Here is a 21,950-nt window from a genome sequence, read left to right on the forward strand (position 1 = left end):
TCCCTTCCATGTCTAGCCTCCAATCTTGAGCATACCTCCCAACTTTTTGAGATGAGAAAGAGGGACACTTAAGCCATGCCCCTGCCACACCCCTGATCACTCCCCCAACACACCCCTGCCACACCCCTGACCACGCCCCATCACACCCCTAGTCACACATCCCAGAAAGGTTTCATAAGAAAAATATGTATTTTATAATTCAAACCACACTGGTCCTTTCTATACTGGTTCATTTTCATTCATATTAACATTTTATAATTAGTAATATATCATTTTAAAGGATGGGAATAAAGTTTAGAGTCAATCAAACACATTTTTTAGTAGAGGAATACATATATTTACATAGAAAGAGGGACAAATTAGGAGCAAAGAGGGAAAGGGCTCCCAAAGAGGGACTGTCCCTCCGAAAGAGTGACAGTTGGGAGCTATGCTTGAGAGCTCCCTAGCAGCCATCATACATTTAGATATCTCCAGTAGATTAGATGTTAGAGTTGATAAAAAAAAAACATCCAGTTTAATGAAAAGCATAGGTAGGGAGGCTATGAATTACAAAAATACATGATTGATGACTTCATTGGCTTTGCGCTGCATTGAGCAGTATAGGGGGAGCGGCTGCAATGATGCAAATTATATCAGCTCAGATCGAGTCCCGATCCCTGCGGCCAACAGTAATTGAGCGTGTATACGCACCTTTAAAGTAGAACTGAAGATAGTTGTAAAACAAACAGTTTCACTTAACTGGGTCTTCTGCAAGCCCCCAGCAGCCGTCCTGTCCTGCGCCGGTCCTCCATGATCCTCCGTTCTCCCGCTGCTAACTACTTTTGGTTTCGCCGCTGGGCCACTGTGACTGCGCGGCTCTGGCCATGCGTATCCTTCTCCGCGTTCCAGTCCGCAATAGTGCTATTGCAGACGGGAACGCATAAAAGAATACTCTTGGCAGGGCTGCGCAGGCGCAGTGGCCCCTTCACTTACCAGTCGAGAAACGAAATGGAGCGACAGCGGGGAACGGAGGATTGTGGAGGACTGGCGCAGGACAGGACGGCTGCTGGGGGTTTTCAGAAGCCCCAGGTAAGTGAAACTGTTAGTTTTAAAACTATCTTCAGTTCCGCTTTAAAGAGAAACTCCGACCAAAAATTGAACTTTATCCCAATCAGTAGCTGATACCCCCTTTTACATGAGAAATCTATTCCTTTTCACAAACAGACCATCAGTTTTGCGCTGTATGACTGATATTGTGGTGAAACCCCTCCCACAAGTAACCCCTCCCACAAGAAAAGTTCAAACTTTTGTGGAAAATAGCTGTTACAGCGGTTTCCAACTGTCAAAAAACATGCAGCAGCTACATCACCTGCCAACACTAAAATGTTCACTGGAGTTCCTCTTTAAGTATAGCAATAGCAGATGGGGTCATGCAGTGAAACAGGTCATTTTGGCGCTTGGCGCCGTCATAGCACTAGCGTTATGCTGTGCAAGAGTAATTTGGTGATCCAGCGATCACCAGACCCCCAAATACATCTCCCTCCAAGTTGCGACAACTCGGAGGGGGAAGAGTACTTAACGCTGCCAGGGAGTTTAGCGGCAGAAGGGTGCGCCGTTATTCGTCTCACCTGCGCCCAGCTCCCCGTCGGCAGAGGTATGCGTATCCCCCTGCAGTGCCTGGCTGTACAGCAATGTGTGCTTGTAGCTAGCAATATTATTTGGCTAAAAATATGGAATAAAACAAGTGCATGTTAGAAGCACTGTATTACTGTAGCTCCATAGGAAGTGGCCTTAAAGGTGCACAGCACAGAATACAGCCTATCACAATATTATTAAACAGTTGCCAGGGTTATTCTCGCTGCTGTGCATGCATGGTAAAATATTGTACTTTCTCACAAGGCATCCAATTAGGGTCATTTAATTAGTGCCCCAGCGCCTACAGATGTTGTTAGCTACAGGCATTACTTCCGTTAAAAGGCTGCCTCTAATTAAACAGACATCGTCATTCAACAACCACTTCACACGCTGCTATTTCTGCTTCCGAGAAGGACAGGCTTCTCCTTCTTCTCAGTCGCATGTATTCTAATGATGCTGAAGGCTTTGACACTGCACTGAGTGCACTCCAATATCACTGAGGAGTTTACACACGTTCATGCTGCTCAGTATTCTCAAATCAGGCTCTAACTGGGCTCAGTATTCTCACACTGCACTCTAATAGAGCTCAGTATTCTCATGCTGATATGTAATAGTGCTCAGTATTCTCATACTGATATGTAATAGTGCTCAGTATTCTCACACCGCACTCTAATAGGGGCTCAGTATCCTCACACTTCACTCTAATAGAGCTCAGTATTCTCATACTGATATGTAATAGAGCTCAGTTTTCTCACAGTGCACTCTAATAGAGCACAGTATTCTCACACTGCACTCTAATAGGGGCTCAGTATCCTCGCACGGCACTCTAATAGGGGCTCAGTATCCTCACACTGCACTCTAATAGAGCTCAGTATTCTCATACTGATATGTAATAGTTCTCAGTATTCTCACACTGCACTCTAATAGGGGCTCAGTATCCTCACACTGCACTCTAATAGAGCTCAGTATTCTCATACTGATATGTAATAGTGCTCAGTATTCTCACACCGTACTCTAATAGGGGCTCAGTATCCTCACACTTCACTCTAATAGAGATCAGTATTCTCATACTGATATGAAATAGAGCACAGTATTCTCACACTGCACTCTAATAGGGGATCAGTATTCTCACACTGCACTCTAATAGAGCTCAGTATTCTCACACTGCTGTCTAATAGGGATCAGTATTCTCATACTGATATGTAATAGTTCTCAGTTTTCTCACACTGCACTCTAATAGGGGCTCAGTATCCTCACACTGCACCTTTAATAGAGCTCAATATTCTCATACTGATATGTAATAGAGCTCAGTATTCTCGCACTGCATTCTAATAGAGCACAGTATTCTCACACTGCACTCTAATAGGGCTCAGTATTCTCACACTGCACTCTAATAGGGTCTCAGTATTCTCACACTGCACTCTAATAGGGGCTCAGTATTCTCACACTGCCCTCTAATATGGCTCAGTATTCTTACACTGCACTCTAACTAGGCCCAGTATTCTCATACTGCACTCTAATAGGGGCTCAGTATTCTCACATTGCACTCTAATAGGGCTCAGTGTTCTCACACTGCACTCTAATAGGGCTCAGTAGTCTCACATTGCACTCTAATATGGCTCAGTATTCTCACACTGCACTCTAATAGGGCTCAGTATTCTCACACTGCACTCTAATAGGGGCTCAATATTCTCACACTGCACTCTAATAGGGGGGTCAGTATTCTCACACTGCACTCTAAAAGGGCTCAGTGTTCCCACGAGGCACTCTTTTAGGGGCTTAATATTCTCACACTGCACTCTAATAGGGCTCAGTATGCTCACACTGCACTCTTTTAGGGGCTCAGTATGCTCACACTGCACTCTAACTGGGCCCAGTATTTTCATACTGCACTCTAATAGGGGCTCAGTATTCTCACATTGCACTCTAATAGGGCTGTAACGATTGTGGAACTTTCTCCGTGATCAGCGCACAACGCATGCGCTGATACGGCGGAAATCCTCCACAAGCGTATATTTGCAGGCACCCAGCAATAGGTGCTACGCACCCGTAGAGGGAAATTCCTGTCGGCAGATGGCGCTGGGGAGTGCAGAGGAACCAATCCTCTGTACCTCCACAAATGCCAGACAGGAATTGTACGAAGCACAGAACGCAATCGCAAGAGAGGCGATTGCGAATGAGAACGAGCAAAGGTACAGGTTGTATGTGTGTGCGCCAACCTAGTCGCCACCCTGCGACAGTGCACACACAACAGCAGATATGAAATAGGAACGCGATCGCGAGAGGTGCGATCGCCAGACGTGACACAAGGCAGATCAGAACAGAATACGAGGTTAGCAAAGGCACAGCAAATAATACAATGAGAATAACAAGCGCTAACTGAACGTGAACACCGCACTCATTCGCAACAGTGCACGCGTTCGTGCGCGGTCTCCACGTGATAAGCACAATAGAGACAAGCACGCCTAACTAACCAAGACAAGACAAACATGTAACAGAGGACGCGAGCGCTTGCTTAACGGTTACCTCACCGAGCCTCCAGCAAGCGTTTGTAGCAGACAAGACAGACACACGAAAACAGGGACAAGCGAGAGATAGGATCCACAGCACTAGCGAAAGTGGCTAGCGCGATCCAGGTACAGAGTAGCAGAACAGAAGGATCCACAGCACTAGCAGAAAGTGGCTAGCGCGATCCAAGGAGACAGAACAGAAGGATCCACAGCGCTAGCGCAAGATGCTAGTGCGATCCAAGTGAGACAGAACAGAAGGATCCACAGTGCTAGCGCAAGATGCCAGCGCGATCCAAGTGAGACAGAACAGAAGGATCCACAGCACTAGCGCAAGGCGAGTGCGATCCAGGGAGACAGAACAGAAGGATCCACAGCACTAGCGCAATGCGAGTGCGATCCAGGGAGACAGAACAGAAGGATCCACAGCACTAGCGTAAGGCGAGTGCGATCCAGGGAAGACAGATCAGAAGGGGCTACCAGTAACAACCGCTGTTCCGGTTAGCACCCAGACACACAGAACGACTTCCTATCGACCACCGCTGGGACAGGACAGTCGCAACAGACAAACAAACAGATAAGCAATCCTAACGGCACTAAAGAAACTGCCTAGTGCAGTCCCCAGAATTACTCTAAGATAACTTCAACAAGAAGTAGCATGGCTGACACTCACTAGGAGTGTTTACTACAAACCCTGAAGGAATGACCAGCAAAGGACTGTGGGTAATCCCAACCTTTATACTGCCAGTCATCACAGGAGGCAGGTAGGGGATTTGCATAACGAATGTATGCAAATTCCTCAGCAGCAAGCTGCAATACTGACAGAAGCTCTCCTTTCCAGAGTCCTGCAGCATGCAAACCTAAACAATGGTCAAAAAGCTGCCTGCCTGCACAGGCAGCTGAGCAGATCATTACAAGGGCTCAGTGTTCTCACATTGCACTCTAATAGAGCTCAGTATCCTCACACTGCACTCCAATAGGGGCTCAGTATTCTAACTCTGCACTCTAATAGGGCTCAGTATTCTCACATTGTACTCCAATAGGGTTCAGTATTCTCACACAGCACTCTAATAGGGCTCAGTATTCTCACACTGCACTCTAATAGGGGCTCAGTATTCTCACACTGCACTCTAATAGGGCTCAGTGTTCTCACACTGCACTCTAATAGGGATCAGTATTCTCACGCTGCACTCTAATAGAGCTCAGTATTCTTACACTGCACTCTAGTAGGGGCTCAGTGTTCTCACCTGCACCCTAACTGTCAGTATTCTCACACTGCACTTTAATATTACTTAATATTCTCACGCTGCATATTTAATAGAGCTGTGTATCCTCACACTGCACTCTAATAGGGGATCAGTATTCTCACACTGCACTCTAAGAGGTATCAGTATTCTCACACTGCACTCTAATAGGGGCTTAGTATTTTCACACTGCACTCTAATAGGGGCTCAGTATTCTCATATTGCGCTCTGATAGAGTTCAGTATTCTCACACTGCACTCTAAAAGGGATCAGTATTCTCTCACTGCGCTCTAATAGTGCTCATTATTCGCACACTGCACTCCAATATCACTGAGGAGGCTCAGTATTCTCACACTGCACTCTAATAGTGCTCAGTATTCTCACACTGCACTATAATAGGGGCTCAGTGTTCTCACACTGCACTCTAATAGGAGTCAGTAATCTCAAACTGCACTCTAATAGGGGCTCAGTGTTCTCACACTGCACTCTAATAGGGATCAGTATACTCACTGCACTCTAATAGGGGCTCAGTATCTTCACACTGCACTCTAATAGGGGCTCAGTATTCTCCCACTGCACTCTTTTAGGGGCTCAGTGTTCTCACATTGCACTCTAATAAGGGCTCAGTATTCTCGCGCTGCACTCTAATAGGGGCTCAGTATTCTCAAACTGCACTCTAATAGAGCTCGGTATTCTCACGCTGCACTCTAACAGAGCTCAGTATTCTCACACTGCACTCTAATAGGGGCTCAGTATTCTCACACTGCACTCTAATAGAGCTCGGTATTCTCACACTGCACTCTAATTGGGGCTCAGTATGCTCACATTGCACTCTAATAGGGGCTCAGTATTCTCACACTGCACTCTAATTGGGGCTCAGTATTCTCACACTGCACTCTAATAGGGGCTCAGTATTCTCACACTGCACTCTGATAGTGCTCAGTATTCTCACACTGCACTCTAATAGGGGCTCAGTATTTTCACACTGCACTCTGATAGTGCTCAGTGTTCTCTCGCTGCACTCTAATAGGGGCTCAGTATTCTCATACTGAACTCTAATAGGGATTAGTATTCTCACACTGCACTCTGATAGTGCTCAGTATTCTCACACTGCATTCTAATAGGGGCTCAGTGTTCTCACACTGCACTCTAATAGGGGCTCAGTATCCTCACACTGCACTCTAATAGGGGCTCAGTATTCTCATACTGAACTCTAATAGGGATTAGTATTCTCACACTGCACTCTGATAGTGCTCAGTATTCTCACACTGCACTCTAATAAGGGGCTCAGTATTCTCACACTGCACTCTGATAGTGCTCAGTATTTTCACACTGCACTCTAATAGGGGCTCAGTATTCATAAGGAGGAAGCCAGGTAGTGTGCCATTGGACAGATGAGATTTTAAAACACTGCATACGCGGGGGGACTCAAGCTGAGGGTATGTCGGGTACATCCAATTGATCCATAAGCCTGAAATCATTCAAAACGTGCATTGGGCAGACATGTTGCAGCACCAATTTTCCTCCAATTCGATAAAAATAACCCTGCAAAATTGCCTGATGTATGGGCCCCTTAAGAGTGAAATCAGCTGCGTAGCGCATTTCCTGAGCTCCTGTGCAGTGAACTCTGCTGCCATGTCCCGGAGACATCAGTAGCAAACAAAAAGCAAAAATAGATACAAAGGCATTGCTCATTGAACAATATTGCCTTATTGCTGACATTGTTCATTGAACAATATGGGCAGAAAACGGATGCAAACTTTCACTTCTCTAGCTTGTAACCGGTTTAGAAGTTTTCTGTGCATTTGTGCGAGCAGACACTTCCTAAGCACATTTGTGATTAACACAATCTACGTGTAATGCAATTCTTGTACATTTTCACAACTTTGGCTGGATTCACACTATACTGGTTGAAAAACTGATCCTGTAAAAACATTTGCTGTATTTTTTGTGCCTAGTTTTTCACCCCGTTTTCTGTAACATTCCCACTACCCGTCGTTGCGTTCTTTTGCCATTGCTGCCTCTTGTCCATTCGGGTCCCTGCATACTAGAAACACCAGTATACCGATCCCAGAGCCCAATCAGAAGCATCAAGCTCACAATGCTTTGCAAAAGACCAATGGGACTCCTCCCCGAGTAGCAGAGATAATTTTCCTTGGTCCACTACTCAGTGAACCAATGAGAATCCTCCCTGAAGAGAGAAGATTCCCATTGGTCTATTGCAAACCAATTGTAGTCTGATGCTTCTAATGTGGCTCTGGGATTGGTATACCCGCGTTTCTAGCCTGCAGGGCCCTGAATGGAGAGCGGCGCGGGAGGACCTGAATGGACAGCAGCAGGTGAGTATTTTGCAGAATGTACGCGCCTAGTGAGAACGGACACCGAGGCTAGCATTGATTCTGTTGGCCTCTGTCACGTCTGCTTTGTCCGGATGATCCAGAAGAGTTATACGGGACCCAAACTTGCATTCTGCTCACCAGGATGGACCAAGCGAATCTGCTCCAAGCGGACTGGTGTGAATGGATCCCATTGCTTTGCTTAGGATCCGCTCGCATTCTTTTAGATCCTTTCTGTTTTGTACCGCTAAATGGAACGTTTTTATTGCAGGTGTGAACCCAGCCTTACAGGCTGTATCAAGTGATACAGATGCCAATCCTGCATTCAAAACTTTCAAAACTTTGTCTGCTGTTATGATTTGGAGTTATCACATACCTTAGGAGCACTGGCCCTTTAATTGCCATTGCCAAACAGTTGCATGCTGGGGAAGGGGGGGGAGGGTCTTTTTATCTATAATATATTCCACCTCTTCCCTTTATTTCCCCCTTCTTCTAATGACATAAGACAGTGCACTTCCTAGTATAGACCTCAGTGGGAGTGTCTGAAGACTCTAGGAGGAGGGCAGGTAACGAATACACAATTAGCAAGAGGAGAAAAAAGAGTGAGGGAAGAAAAGTCAGGATTAGCTTCAATCACAGGTAACTAAGATGGAAAGTGTCTAGAATAGGATTCTCTGTTTTTCCTTTATAAAATTCACAGGAATCATTACGTGGATAGCACAATACATCTGTTATGTAAGTAGAACTAGTATTTATCTGCTTATATATGTGTTTTTTTATTTCTAGGTTAGCATGGGTGTCACTTGTTCTTTAATGTACATTTAAGTCACAACCATTCCACAGTGCCTCTAAATGAAGCTGAAAGAGTGTCAAAGATTGCTACCAGTCTGTTGATTAGTGCAGGTGTTGAAAATGAGTAACAAAGCCTCCTGCATTGTGCAGCTAATAAAGAGACAGGTCATTTGGGCACTGGCACAGATCAAGAAATTAGGTGCCGCCATAGACCGCATTAAAAATGTGCAGCTATGGCTTTGACAATTGATTAAACTGGGCACAGGAGTTTGGTTATTATATAGTCGTACTCCGGCTATCATGACAATCGACAGCAGAGTTCAACTGTTGTGTAGCCATACTTAAGATTGACTGTGGTGCATGTATAGCTGAGTAATGATATCACCTATATGTATAGCCGACTACTGTTATTTGCTGTGACAGATTGGTATCAGCTGCGGCACTCAGCTCTAGTGTTAGGTGTAAGTTTGGGCGAGGCTAGAGTGGTTGGCATAGGTGGGGGGCATAATATAAGGTGTAGGCAGAGGTGAATGGTGTTAGCCAAAGGTAGGGGTGGGGATAGTGTTAGGCGTGGACGGGGGGGGGGGGGGTAGTGTTAGGCATAGGTGGGGGGAGGTTAGTGTTAGACCTAGGTGAGGGGGTTAGTGTTAGGTGTAAGTATGGGGAGGCTAGTGTTAGGCATAGGTAAGGGGATAGCATAAGGTGCAGGCAGAGTGGAATGTTGTTAGCCATAGGCGGAGGGGTTAGTGTTAGGCATAGGTGGGAGGGGGTATTGTAAGGGGTAGGCAGAGGTGAATGTTACATAGTTATTTGGGTTGAAAAAAGACAAACGTCCATCGAGTTCAACCAGAGAACAAAGTACAACACCAGCCTACTCCCTCACATATTCCTGTTGATCCAGAGGAAGGCGAAAAACCCTTACAAGGAATGGTCCAATTAGCCCCAAAAGGGAAAAAAAATCATTCCTGACTCCAGATGGCAATCAGATAAAATCCCTGGATCAACATCATTAGGCATTACCTAGTAATTGGAGCCATGGATGTCTTTCAACGCAAGGAAAGCATCTAAGCCCCCTTTAAATGCAGGTATAGAGTTTGCCATAGCTCTATACCATAACTTGTTAGCCATAGGAGGGGTGATTAGTGTTAGGTGTAGGTATGGGTTATGAGGATAGTGTTAGGGGTAAGCTTGGGTGGTTAGTGTTAGGCATAGGTATTGGGAGGTTAGTTTTCTAGGAGTAGGTGTATGTGAGCGAGGGGGGGGGGAGGGGTAGAGTTAGGCTTAGATTGGAGGAATTAGGTGTGGGGGTAGTGTTCGGGGTTAGTGTTAGGTGTGGGGGTAATGTTAGGGGTGAGAAGGGAAAGATTGGCTTTAGGCGTATGTTTGGGAGGATTAGTGTTAGATACATACACAACATGATACATGCATAGGCATCAGTATGGTAGGGATTAGATTGTGAGCCCCTCTGAGGGACAGTTAAGTGACAAGACAATATACTCTGCACAGCGCTGTGGGAGATGTCACTGCTATGTAAATACTAAATAATGATAATAAAGTGTTTTCCCGCTGAACTGAAATGCTGGATTTAGGGCATTTCCCCCAGAACATGAAGCTGTACGCAGTTCCGTCAGGCAGCCTGTAGTCATTGCTCCGTAAGACAGAGAAGCTTCCCTGAAGTGATCTATGTTCCCGGAGGGGGGTGTGTGCTGACTCATCTCTGCTGCAGGCAAGCCAGAGCTAAATGACTGACCCCTGTGTCATTTTGGTTAATCATCCTAAAAGACTTAACCCCTTGAGAGAACGTTCATGGGGAATCGCTGCTACCATACATTGTATCCCTTACACAAATTAGGCCCTAATTAACCAACGCATCCCTTGTGACCCCAGGGGGACCCCGCTGGGGATATCATAAGCCATCCAGTAACCATGGACCGGACATTTCTTCACCCTCCACCAATCAGAAAAGTGCTAAAAATAAGGCGGGCAAACTTAGGGCTGGTTCAGATAGGTGGTAAACAATGCGTTTTTGGCGCTGTTTAAGCCTGTGTGATCACCACTCCATTCAAATAAGTGGATCTGGTACTTAAATGACAGTGACAGCTTTTGGCGTTGTAAACGCCTTGGGAGATGCCTCTTCTCTTCCTGGACGGTACGTGTAGCATTCAGTGTCAGCTGCATTCACAGTTCCATGTCCCCTATAGGGCTCCAAACAAAACATAACGCCGGGAATTGGCGCCGCAGAAAAGCTTCTAGCATTGGCTAAATGGGCCCCCACCAGCCATCCCGCAGAAGCCTGTCTGAACCAGCACAAATGCTGACATTATGATAAACAAGTCCAACGAACGTTACAGACAGGGCCGGATTTGTGAAAGGCCGTAGAGGCTCAGGCCTTGGGTGGCTGTAGCACCTGAAAATGAGAGCGGTGGCTACATATGAAAGAGGAGGCTACAAAAGGGGAGCAACACATGAAAATAGAAGCTGATGCCCAAGGCAGCTGTACATGAAAGAGAGGGTCAGCAGTGCAGGGATGTTACACATGGAAGAGGAGGCTGCATATGGAATGGGAGGGGCGCCGATTGACATGGAACGGGAGCCCCAATATCCTTAGCCTATGGACAGAAAAATTATAAATCCGGCCTTGATTACAGGAAGTGTGGGCCAGCTGGGCAAGCAGAAGCAGTGACCTCTGCTTGTTGTTTAGTGATCTAGAAGGATGAAAATCAGGGAACTGCTGTACACACGTTAGATTACCTAGCATGTGTTTTTCCAGGCTTTATTTTTGGGTTCTTTTCCTTAATTTGTGCTGAAAAGTTATTCTATAGATAAGAAACAAAGCTGAGTCTTCCCCACATGCAGATTCAGATGGGGAAACACAGCCTATTGAAATCAATCCGATATGGCTTGGCTAAAGGGATTTTTATGTGTTTCGCATCACAGGTCTACAGTCATCATTTCTCGCAAAAGACGCATGTCGTACATTTGCCAATGAACCAGAGACAGGCAGCCTGTACTGCTCTCTGCCATGACAATAAACATTTTTACATACAGGGAATGTGCGGGAATGCTTTCAAATGTTCTTTCATGCAGTTTTTCACGACACTTTTTTATTAGCATGGTTTGTTTTCGTTAAAGATCTAAAAAAGTATTGAAAAATGTCCACTAATCTTACAAACTGGCACTTTACAATATATCAAAACTACGCTCAAACTTTGAAAGTGGTTCAGGAGAAGTACTTCTCAGGACCCCTTATATTCCAAATGGTTTTAGGCTAATTATTATTTTTAATCACGTGCCTTAATACACACACAGCAGAAGCTGGTGATAGAACACATGTGGGGCACCATCTGCGGGTGGGGTTTCATCCAGGGTGGGGCTTAATCCAGGGACATGGCACTTCCTACAACCAATGGCACTCCAGGCAATGGCCTGGAATGCCTTTATTTAAAAATTGCCCTGTTATTAGGGTAAGCCAAGTAACCTACCAATGTTTTTGAGATTTGGGACCTTGGAAATTGGAGCTCTAGGAGGAAACCCTCACAAACCCGGAGAGAAAATACAAACTCCTTACTGATAGTTTGCAGACCGGGACTCAAATGTGGGACTTAAGTGTTACAAATTAAGAGTGCTAGTCATTACTAGTGATCAGGGTCGGACTGGGCCACAGTAGTACACTTTTTTCCCTCGGTGGGCCCCGCCTCCAGGTCTCTGGTGGGCCCCCCCCTCCTTGTCTGACAGAGCTCTAATTGCTGCCTGCAGCACAAAAATTCTCTTCTCAGTGCTGTAATCACTCATGCTGAGAGCAGTGGCGTAGCTTAGGAGCTGTAGGCCTCGATGCAAATTTAACAATGGGGCCCCCCAAGCACTCTATACATAACAATTGATACGACGCACCAAAACCTGCCAATGGCAACTGCAGTGTCAGAGGTGCAAGAAGGGGATGGGAAATAGCTTGTTAATGATTACCACTGTTCAAAGTATCTATAGAAGTGATTATTATGAGCACAGGACCAATAGAGAGGTAATACTGTAGTTGAGGGAGGGCCCTTCGGGGCCCCTTTGGCCCAAGGGCCCCGACTCGCAAACTCTGCAACCTCTGCGGTCACAACCTCTGCAAAGTAGGACATTACTTTATATTGAAGGAGGGGACTCTATGCAAAGTTTTGCTGGGCAGCAGTGTCTCTGAATTACAATACTGCTAAGATCATGTACATTTGGCCCTGTCCATAATACATCATGACCACACCCACCTTCCGGTGCATGGTCACGCCCTTTTTTCACTGCAATCATGGGATGTGTGAGCCCCAGGTTTAAATTTCTTTGGTGGGCCCCCAGTGTCCTAGTCCGACCCTGCTAGTGATAGTCCTGTCTAGGAGAACTCTTGGAGAAGCATGTGAGCAGTTTGATCAGCTAATAGATTTGCAAAGCTCTGACTTGCTGTGATCCCATCCTTCTTTATTACATGATCATGACTAGCAAATCACAGACTTATATATCTATCACCTGACCAAACTGATCACATGCTACTCCATGGGTTCTCCTAGACATAACCATCAGTAGTCGCTATATAATTGTACTACTAGAGCAATTTTTAATTGACGCAGTTCCAAGTCGCTATAACAGATCAAGACGTAGATGTGTAGCATTAAATCACTATATGTAAATGCGGGTTTCTAAGAATGCATATTGAATGGGGTATGAGTGGGGTCCACTTCCTGTGAGTAGGCTGCTGCCAGCAATCAGAGAAGTGGTACAGAGCAGAATGCATCAGCTGTTGACAGTGATCGGTTGACAAAGCATTGCAGCTTACAGTGGACTCTGTTCTTTCTAAGAGATGAGCAGCTCCTTGAATCCAGCTCTAAATATTGTCAGGATTAATAGTGCATATTATTTCAAACTGCTTACCTTGTATAAATTAATTCAAATACTTAGCGACTACTCCACACTGATCGTAAAAGACAATGGCCTCAATTCACTAAGATCATGCTGGAGATAATAAGGCAAGAGAAAACTTACCTCCACACAGTAAGAGAGTTATCTTATCTCTTCATTCCTTAAGGTCCGTACACACGCCGGACTTTAGGCAACGACGGGTCCGTCGTTGCCTCCCGTTGGGTGGGCGTGCCAGCGACAGTCCGGCGTGTGTACGCTCTGTCTTCAGACTGATACGGCTGTTTCTGAGCGATCCGCCCGGCGGATCGCTCAGAAACAGCCGTATCAGTCTGACGACAGAGCGTACACACGCTGGACTGTCGCTGGCACGCCCACCCAGCGGGAGGCAACGATGGACCCGTCGTTGCCTAAAGTCCGGCGTGTGTACGCTGCTTTACGTTACCTCTTCTGTAGTTAATTTACCTCCTCTGTAGTTATTAATTTACCTCCCCTGTAGTTATTTTCACACGCAGTTAATGAACAGCCTGTCTTTAAAGAGACTCTGAAGTGAGAATAAATCTTGCTTCAGAGCTCATAGTTAGCAGGGGCACGTGTGCCCCTGCTAAACCGCTGCTATAGCACCGCTAAACGGGGGTCCCTTCACCCCCAAACCCCCCACTGCGACACTAGGTCGCAGACTTGGTCGCTCCTGGAGGCAGGGCTAACGGCTGCAGCCCTGCCTCCAGTCGCGTCTATCAGCGGCGCATCGCCGCCTCTCCCCTGCCCCTCTCAGTGAAGGAAAACTGAGAGGGGCGGGGGAGAGGCGGAGATACGCGCTGACAGACACGCGTGGGGCAGGGCTGCGGCGGTTAGCCCTGCCCCAACCAGGAAGCGCTCCCCCGCTGAAACGAGGGGATTTGGGGGATCAGGGACCCCCGTTTAGCGGCGCGATAGCGGCGGTTTAGCAGGGGCACACGTGCCCCTGCTATCTATGAGGTCTGAAGCGAGATTTATTCTCGCTTCAGACTCTCTTTAACTCTGGAGTTATTTTAAGGATTAAAGAGTTAACTTAAAGACAGAAGAGTTAACTTTAGGTTTGCCTGAGGTAAAATGTTTCCTGAATACTGCATGCCTTATCACCATGGTAACAACTCTAGAAGAGTTATTAAAGACAGGAGATAAGCTTAGTGAATTGAGGCCTTTGTCTTGGCTGGAAGGCTCGGAGCAGCTGCCAGTCATTCAGTAAATGAAGATGGTGGAAAATAAGCAACAATTGTTCCCTGTCCCTGCAGCTAATTACTCATGGAAGAAGAGGAAAGTGCCTGGGCTTCCGTCTGCACTGAAAGCTAGTTCAACAAAGACTATACATTCCAGATTATAAATGAATTGAGCTTGAGCTTAGTCTGTTTTTGATATGTGGACATTTATCCATTTCCATTTCAGTTTCTGCTCACACCATATGCTAGAAAAACTTGCTTTACAAGTTCAATGTAGTTCAATGCTTGGCAAACTTTGTTTCTCAAAGAAGAACTTTAACCAAGAATTGAACTTCACTCCAATCATTAGCTGATACCCCCTTTCCCACGAGATATCTCTACCTTTTTTGAATAAATCATCAGGGAGGTCTGTATGGCTGATATTGTGATGAAACCCCTCCCACAATTTGTTGTCATGACCATGGTCCCGACAATTATCTGTCTTTGAACCTCGTTGCATTGTGGGAAATAACGGCTTTTTCAAACTACCAAGCAAGCAGTATCTCCCTCTGTGCATATAACTCTCATAACGAACATTCCATACAGATCACCTGGCAGAACTAAAGATGTCAACACCAGTGTTACATTTCTGAATGTAAATCAGGGAATGGAAATATTTTACATCGGGCAATAATGACTAAATAATTTATAAGTGAATATTGTTAAAAATCACCAATTTAATCAATTATGTTATTTTCACTACATTTCCTCTTTAACTGCATGCATGTGTTATGAAATAACAGGAGTGCTTAGTGAATTAAGAGCTATTAAAAGTCATATGTAAGAAACGGGCCTGTTTATTTAATCAGAAGACATGGCTGCCTCCTCTCTGATAGGTTTCTTATAATGTAAAGAGCAGCCCCGTTTCTATGGGCGTGCAAATAGTGCAATTGCACAGGGTGCCGGATTGGGCGGCAGTAGGGGGGTGGGCGGAGTGGTATGGGGAGCTGGCATAGTAGTTACAACTCACCTTCTGCCGCCGATCCCCCGCAGCCTCTAACTCCTTCCTCTTCCAGACGTCCATCAGGTTGTTAACAGCGCCCCCTGTGATGACGTGACCGCATGTCATCTCAGGGGGTGCTGTTACCAATGCGACAGGCGAGAGAGGAGGAAGATAGAGGCTGCGGGGGAAGGTGAGTAATAACTACTATACCCGCTCCCTCGCCGCTGCGGGGCACCTACCTATCTAACCTTTACTTGGGGCACCTACCTATCTAATCTATACTGGGGGCACCTACCTATCTAACCTATACTGGGGGCACCTACCTAGCTAACCTATACTGGGGGCACCTACCTATCTAAGATATATTGGAGGCACCTACCTATCTAACCTATACTGGGGGCACCTACCTATCTAACCTATACTGGGTGCACCTACCTATATAACCTATACTGCGTGCACCTACCTATCTAACCTATACTGGGGGCACCTACCTAGCTAACCTATACTGGGGGCATCTACCTATCTAAGATATACTGGGGGCACCTACCTATCTAACCTATACTGGGGGCACCTACCTATCTAACCTATACTGGGGGCACCTATATAGCTAACCTATACAGGGGGCACCTACCTATCTATTACACCCTCGCCCTGGGTGCAATTTAGCCTAGGTAAAGAGAGATGTTAGGGGTAGTTCTGAAGTATAAGGAATGGACATTATTCTTGCATACCCTTTAGGCTACTTTCACACATACGATTTTCAATCGCACCACACCATTTTATATTTTATACTTCCTACGACAGACTGTGCTGATTGGGTATTTTTCCTAGCTCCGCCCCCCACTCAGTGACGTGCTCCATGCTGGACAGGAAGTATGGCACTGCATTTTTTAATGGAAGTCTAAAGCCTGAAAAAAACCAAGCATTTTAAATTACTTCGGTTAGCCCCCCTGCAGTCATCCTGTGCCCATGTCTTCCTTTCCGCGACCCTCCAGCCATCAGCAGTGTCCCCCTCAAAGCTGGCAGGCCATGCGCCTCCTCATTGCACCCCCATGCAAGGCAGCGTTCTGTGCTTGTGCGGTACGGGGAAATTGCTACTGCACATGCGCAGAATGCCCCCGGCAACAGGAGCGCGTTTAGGATGCGTGAGGCACGGGGCCGTGCAGGCGCTGTTGCCTGCAACTGGCCTCCCCCGGCCAGCATTGAGGAGGTCACCGCTGCTGACTGGAGGGTCCCGGAAGGACAGCGCAGGCACAGGATGACTACAGGGGACTGCAAGAAGTGCGGTCCCCTGTAGTCATCCCCTGTAGTAAGTAAAAATGCTTTTCTTCCTCCAGACTTAAAGAGACACTGAAGCGGAAAAAAAATTATATAATTAATTGGTTGTGTAGTACGGATAATTACTAGAACATTAGTATCAAAGAAAATATTCTCATATTTTTTTTTCCGTTAGTGTGTTTTATAGGGTTGCATCATTTTCTAATATTTGCAGTTTACACACTACTCAGCATCCTAAATGATTTTACAGAGCAGGCTAGTGAACTTTTGAACTGTCCTCTGCAGAGAAAAAGAATATACAGCGACAGACACTTGAGATAATAAGCTTCAGAAGACAGAGCTCTCGGGGACTTTGAAAGCCAGTTGTGGAGCTCAATGGCTCTTTTGCATAGATGACAACTGGAGTTTCTTAACTCTTCCTGTACTGGAAACAATATTAGACTCATGTCTCTGCTCCTAATGTTTTATTACTTAGCTGTACTACACATACAAATAATTATATCATAAGTTTATTTTCACTTCAGATTCCCTTTAAGTATACCTGCATGTGCATGGACACCGCTACTGCAAGAATCTATAATAGATTGTAGCGGTGCCATCGACTCACATGCAATCATGTGCCAAGCGGTACTACTCAGCAACGCACTGCAGAGTCTGTGTCGCCTCTCCGTCCTCAGAAACACTTCTGGGTACTGTGGCCTGTCTCATAGAGACTAATGGCCCCTGCGACGAGCTGCGTCAGGGGAGAGCACCGCGATGCGACCTGCCATGGGTGAAGGGAGCCTTAGATGTATACATCTCCTTATTCTTTCATTTTGTATATCTTTGTGATTGTTACTGGTATGAAAATGCTGAATAACTAAATCTCCTTATCCTACCTCCAGAATTGTGGCATCTACTGGGCCAGAGTTGGACCTCCGAACTCTCCGGGCAGTGCGTGTCCTCAGACCTCTAAAGCTGGTGTCGGGAATCCCAAGTAAGTAAAACATCTATAAACAGTAAAGGACCACTATCCAAAAAAACTGTACAATGTAAAATGCAATAATCTAAACTGCATGTAAATGTACTACAAATTACCTTTTTCCTATGTTGCTGTCACTTGCATTAGATAGTAAAAAACTGAAAGGTCTGACAGATTTTGGACTAGTCCATCTCCTCATGGCTGGAGCAGCTCTGCATTATAGATGTTTGATGTTGTCTCTGAGTTATACTCTGGAATATAACGGAAGTGTATGGGAAAGCCAACAAACAATACAAAACAGTTCAAGAGAACTCCAAGGTGAATGCTAACGAAAAAGATACATATTTGCCACATATCAGGAAGCCTCAGGATCTTCCAGAGGCTTCCCATGCCTTCCTTGAGACCACCGCCGCTGACTGGGAACCTCTGAAAGTTTGCGATCGCGCTCCACTTTGTGCACGAGCGTGGCTGTGCTCCACTTGGCATAGTATAGCAGGGAGTGCAGCCACGATAATGTATCCGACAAGCTTTTGTCAGATATGTTCTGGGCAGGGCCGGTATTACCATAAGGCACTGTAGGCACATGCCTACAGGCGCCTGATGATAGAAAGGCAGCTCATTTCTCTCCCCTAGTGCCTCCCTCTCTCCTTCCCTATGCAGAACGTAAATGTGTGGTTACTCACCCAGCTCCCGGCATTCCACTGACCATTACATGGGGGCATCTCTAGCTACTTAGTATTAGGTAGCCAGAGCTATCCTCAGTATTAAGGGGCACGTGTAGCTAACTATGACGGGCAAGGGAAGTAAGGGAGAAGTGACAGCTGGCACAGTCAGCACACTTGGGGTGCGGTTCAGCTGGTGTTTGTTGGTTTATGGATGTTAGCTTGATTCCTTCCGAGGTGGCTGCAAGTTCATTTTAGCAGCAGTCAGACCTATGGATTCAACTCCCTGGTTCTTAGTGAGTAGTCTCCATCCAGCTGATGGTGTATATAAGATTAATACAATACAATACAATAACATTTCTATAGCGCTTTTCTCCCATAGGACTCAAAGCGCTTAGGCTCTCTCAGATTCAGTAGTTAGTAGGATGAAGTATTCACACAACAAAAGTTATATTTCTGCAAATGCCAGACTGAACAGGTGGGTTTTCAGTCTGGATTTAAACACATCCAGGGATGGGGCTGTCCTGATCTGTTGAGGTAAGGAGTTCCAAAACATAGGGGCAACATGACAGAAGGCTCTGGGACCAAAAGTTTCCAAGTGGACTCTAGGTATGACTAGATTATTAGAACCTGTGGATCTGAGAATGCGGGGATTGCTACGCAGCTGTAACATATCTTTCAAGTATCCAGGGCCTAGATTATTCAGGGATTTAAATGTCAGTAGGCCGATCTTGAATAGGACCCTCCATTCTATAGGTAGCCAGTGAAGGGAATGCAGGACTGGCATTATGTGGCAGTGACGGGGTTGGTTGGTTAGCAGTCTGGCAGCAGTATTCTGTATCAGCTGTAGGCGGTACAAGACCTTTTTTGGAAGGCCAGTGTAGAGAGCATTGCAGTAGTCCAGTCGGGATGTGATGAAGGCGTGGACTAAGGTTGGCAGATCTTCTGGGGGTATGAGGTGCTTGATTTTTGCAATGTTCTTCAGGTGAAAATAGGATGATTTCACCACCGCAGAGATTTGAGTTCTGAAGTTTAAATCCCCATCAATTAGAACTCCCAGGCTACGCACATGATCAGAGCTGCGTAGATCCGTGCCTCCTATTCCCAGTGGTGAAGACTGCAAGTTAAGTTGTTTTGTTATCATGCTCTGCCCTCCAATCAGAAGGACTTCAGTTTTGTCTGCATTTGGTTTCAGCCAGTTGTCATTCATCCATTGCTGTAGTTCACGTAAGCAGGCGTTTATAGTTAAGAGTTGGGTCTGTCACACCAGGCTTGAAGGAAAGATATAGTTGGGTGTCGTCTGCGTAGCAGTGGTATGTCAGGCCATGTTTTTGGATTAGTTTTCCCAACGGTAGCATGTAAATCGTGAAAAGCAGGGGGGAGAGGATTGAGCCCTGAGGCACCCCATACTTAAGTGTTACAGGGGTGGACAGGAAGGGCCCCATAGACACTTTGTGGGTTCTGCCACTGAAGAAGGATTGGAACCACTGAAGTACTATGCCATCAATGCCGCAGTATTCCTGTAGCCTGTTTATCAAGATTGACCTGTAAATAAAGATTTCAGATGCATTTTCACCAACTTAAGTGTCGTGTCATTGCATCTCCCAGCTGGAAGGAAACTATTCACTAAAACCAGGGAGTTGAATCCATAGGTCTGACTGCTGCTAAAGTGAACTTGCAGCCATCTCGGAAAGAATCAAGCTAACAATGGAGGACGAAGTCTAGGATGCCAGTACATCTGTGCCTATAGACTCCTGAGATGTAAATCCGGGCCTGGTTCTGGGGGTCCGCGTGTGGCAACTGTGGGGGGGGGGGGGGGGAGGACACGGGAAACCTCTGGACTATGGAAGTGTAATAAACTTGTAAACAAAAGTAGAATACTGCTGTATACAGGGGGGAAGCAGATAACTTTCTCTCCTTTATTTGCTCACAAATTACTTAAAGGGACTCTGAGCACCTCTCAGGGCATGCCTTTAAGACTCCGACCAGTACTGCAAAGTACTTAAAGATGCATACCTTTCTGTAGCTTGTGCTCTCCTCTTTCATTTGATGCCTGAATTTTTCAATTTAAAAATCGCGGCTGCCATCTTGGCTATGTTATAACTTCCGGGTCACTCCTGTCTTCTCAGGTAGAGAAGTGCATCATGAAATTACATCAGAGTAGACTAAAGGTGACCATACACTTATTGATGACTATCAGATTTCGTCTACCAGATAGATTCCATTCAGACACCTGTCAGATCATATCTGACAGGAATCTATCTGATGTGTGCCACACACTAGGAAAAGATTTACAATAGATTTCAGTATGAAATCAATTAAAAAATCTGGCAAACCACAGCGATGCACTGCGGGATACAGGTCTACGCTAAGGGCCATCAACCTGCTGCTGCTCTCCACCCCCCGCCGACGGACCTAGATTTGCTGTTGCTCTAATTAATCAACCTGATCGATTCTGGCTTAAAATTGTCCAAATGATTGATTGTGCCGCCTGCTGCATTGATTGCTAGCTAATTCAATCATAGTGATCAGCCAGATATCGATGGGAGAAATCTGTTAGTGTATGGTCACATTTATAGTCCTTCATATTCATTGTTTACAGTGTTTAAGTGAACCAGAGATGAAGCACCCTCATGTATTTTACCATATATATCAGTGGGAACATTAGAGAAAACTCCTACCCTGCTTTCTATATGGTAAAATACATGAGGGTGCTTCGTCTCTGGTTCACTTTGCATTAGGGCAAAAATGTAGTCCCCCCACATCGCAGTGGCTTTTCGTCTTTATGCGACCGGCCACGCTACCCACGGTGGTTCTGACAACGCAGAGGCCATGCAGACTCTGCAGTGCGTCACCGAGAGGTACCGCTTGTCACTCAGTGGCATTGGAGTCAGTGGCACCGTAACAATCTATTTAGTAGCGGTGCGCATGTGCATTCTTCACAAATCAGTGATGTACTTCCTGTCCAGCAAGGAGGGGGCGGAGCTACGCAAATCACCCTATTTGTGCACTCTGCCGCAGGGGGATTTAAACACGAAATGCTGTGGTGCGATTGTCCTGCGGCGGGCTCCCCTGCCGCAAGACAATAGCACCGCGCCATGGAGGTTGAGTCATGTTTACTAACACGCTAATAATCTCCTCTTCCGCTTTGTAATCAAATAGTGCTACTTGATGATACATCTCCGGACAGATATGCTCGCTAGTGGCAGCATAGGGTGCGTTCCTAAGCAATGGACGATACTTTATATACGGTAGTGATGTATTTCTACCGTGATACTTCGCCAGCAAGGCCGCTACTATGTTAATTAGCGATACGTTACCACAGCGTGGCTATTTAAAGTATCGGACGTTGCTACACTGCCTCTAGTGCGCAAAGTGTGCAAAAGATGTATCATTCGTTTGGGCTATTTTATTAGCGTACAGAAGAGGAGGTTACTCGCGCTGTGTCAGTGCGTTAGTGACCATGGGCTTAATTCACAAAGCGGTGC

General features: G+C 46.0%; 1 protein-coding gene across 1 annotated transcript in view; it reads left to right on the forward strand.

Annotated features, from left to right (window-relative positions):
* CACNA1A (calcium voltage-gated channel subunit alpha1 A) overlaps positions 1 to 21,950 on the forward strand; it is a 313,214-nt gene that overhangs the window by 40,023 nt on the left and 251,241 nt on the right. The window contains exon 3 of the mRNA XM_068274204.1: positions 17,724 to 17,815. Within this exon, the coding sequence (XP_068130305.1) occupies positions 17,724 to 17,815 (92 nt within the window). The remainder of the gene's footprint in view (positions 1 to 17,723; positions 17,816 to 21,950) is intronic.

Source organism: Hyperolius riggenbachi, chromosome 3 (genome assembly GCF_040937935.1).
Source record: "Hyperolius riggenbachi isolate aHypRig1 chromosome 3, aHypRig1.pri, whole genome shotgun sequence".
Classification (NCBI taxonomy): domain Eukaryota; kingdom Metazoa; phylum Chordata; class Amphibia; order Anura; family Hyperoliidae; genus Hyperolius; species Hyperolius riggenbachi.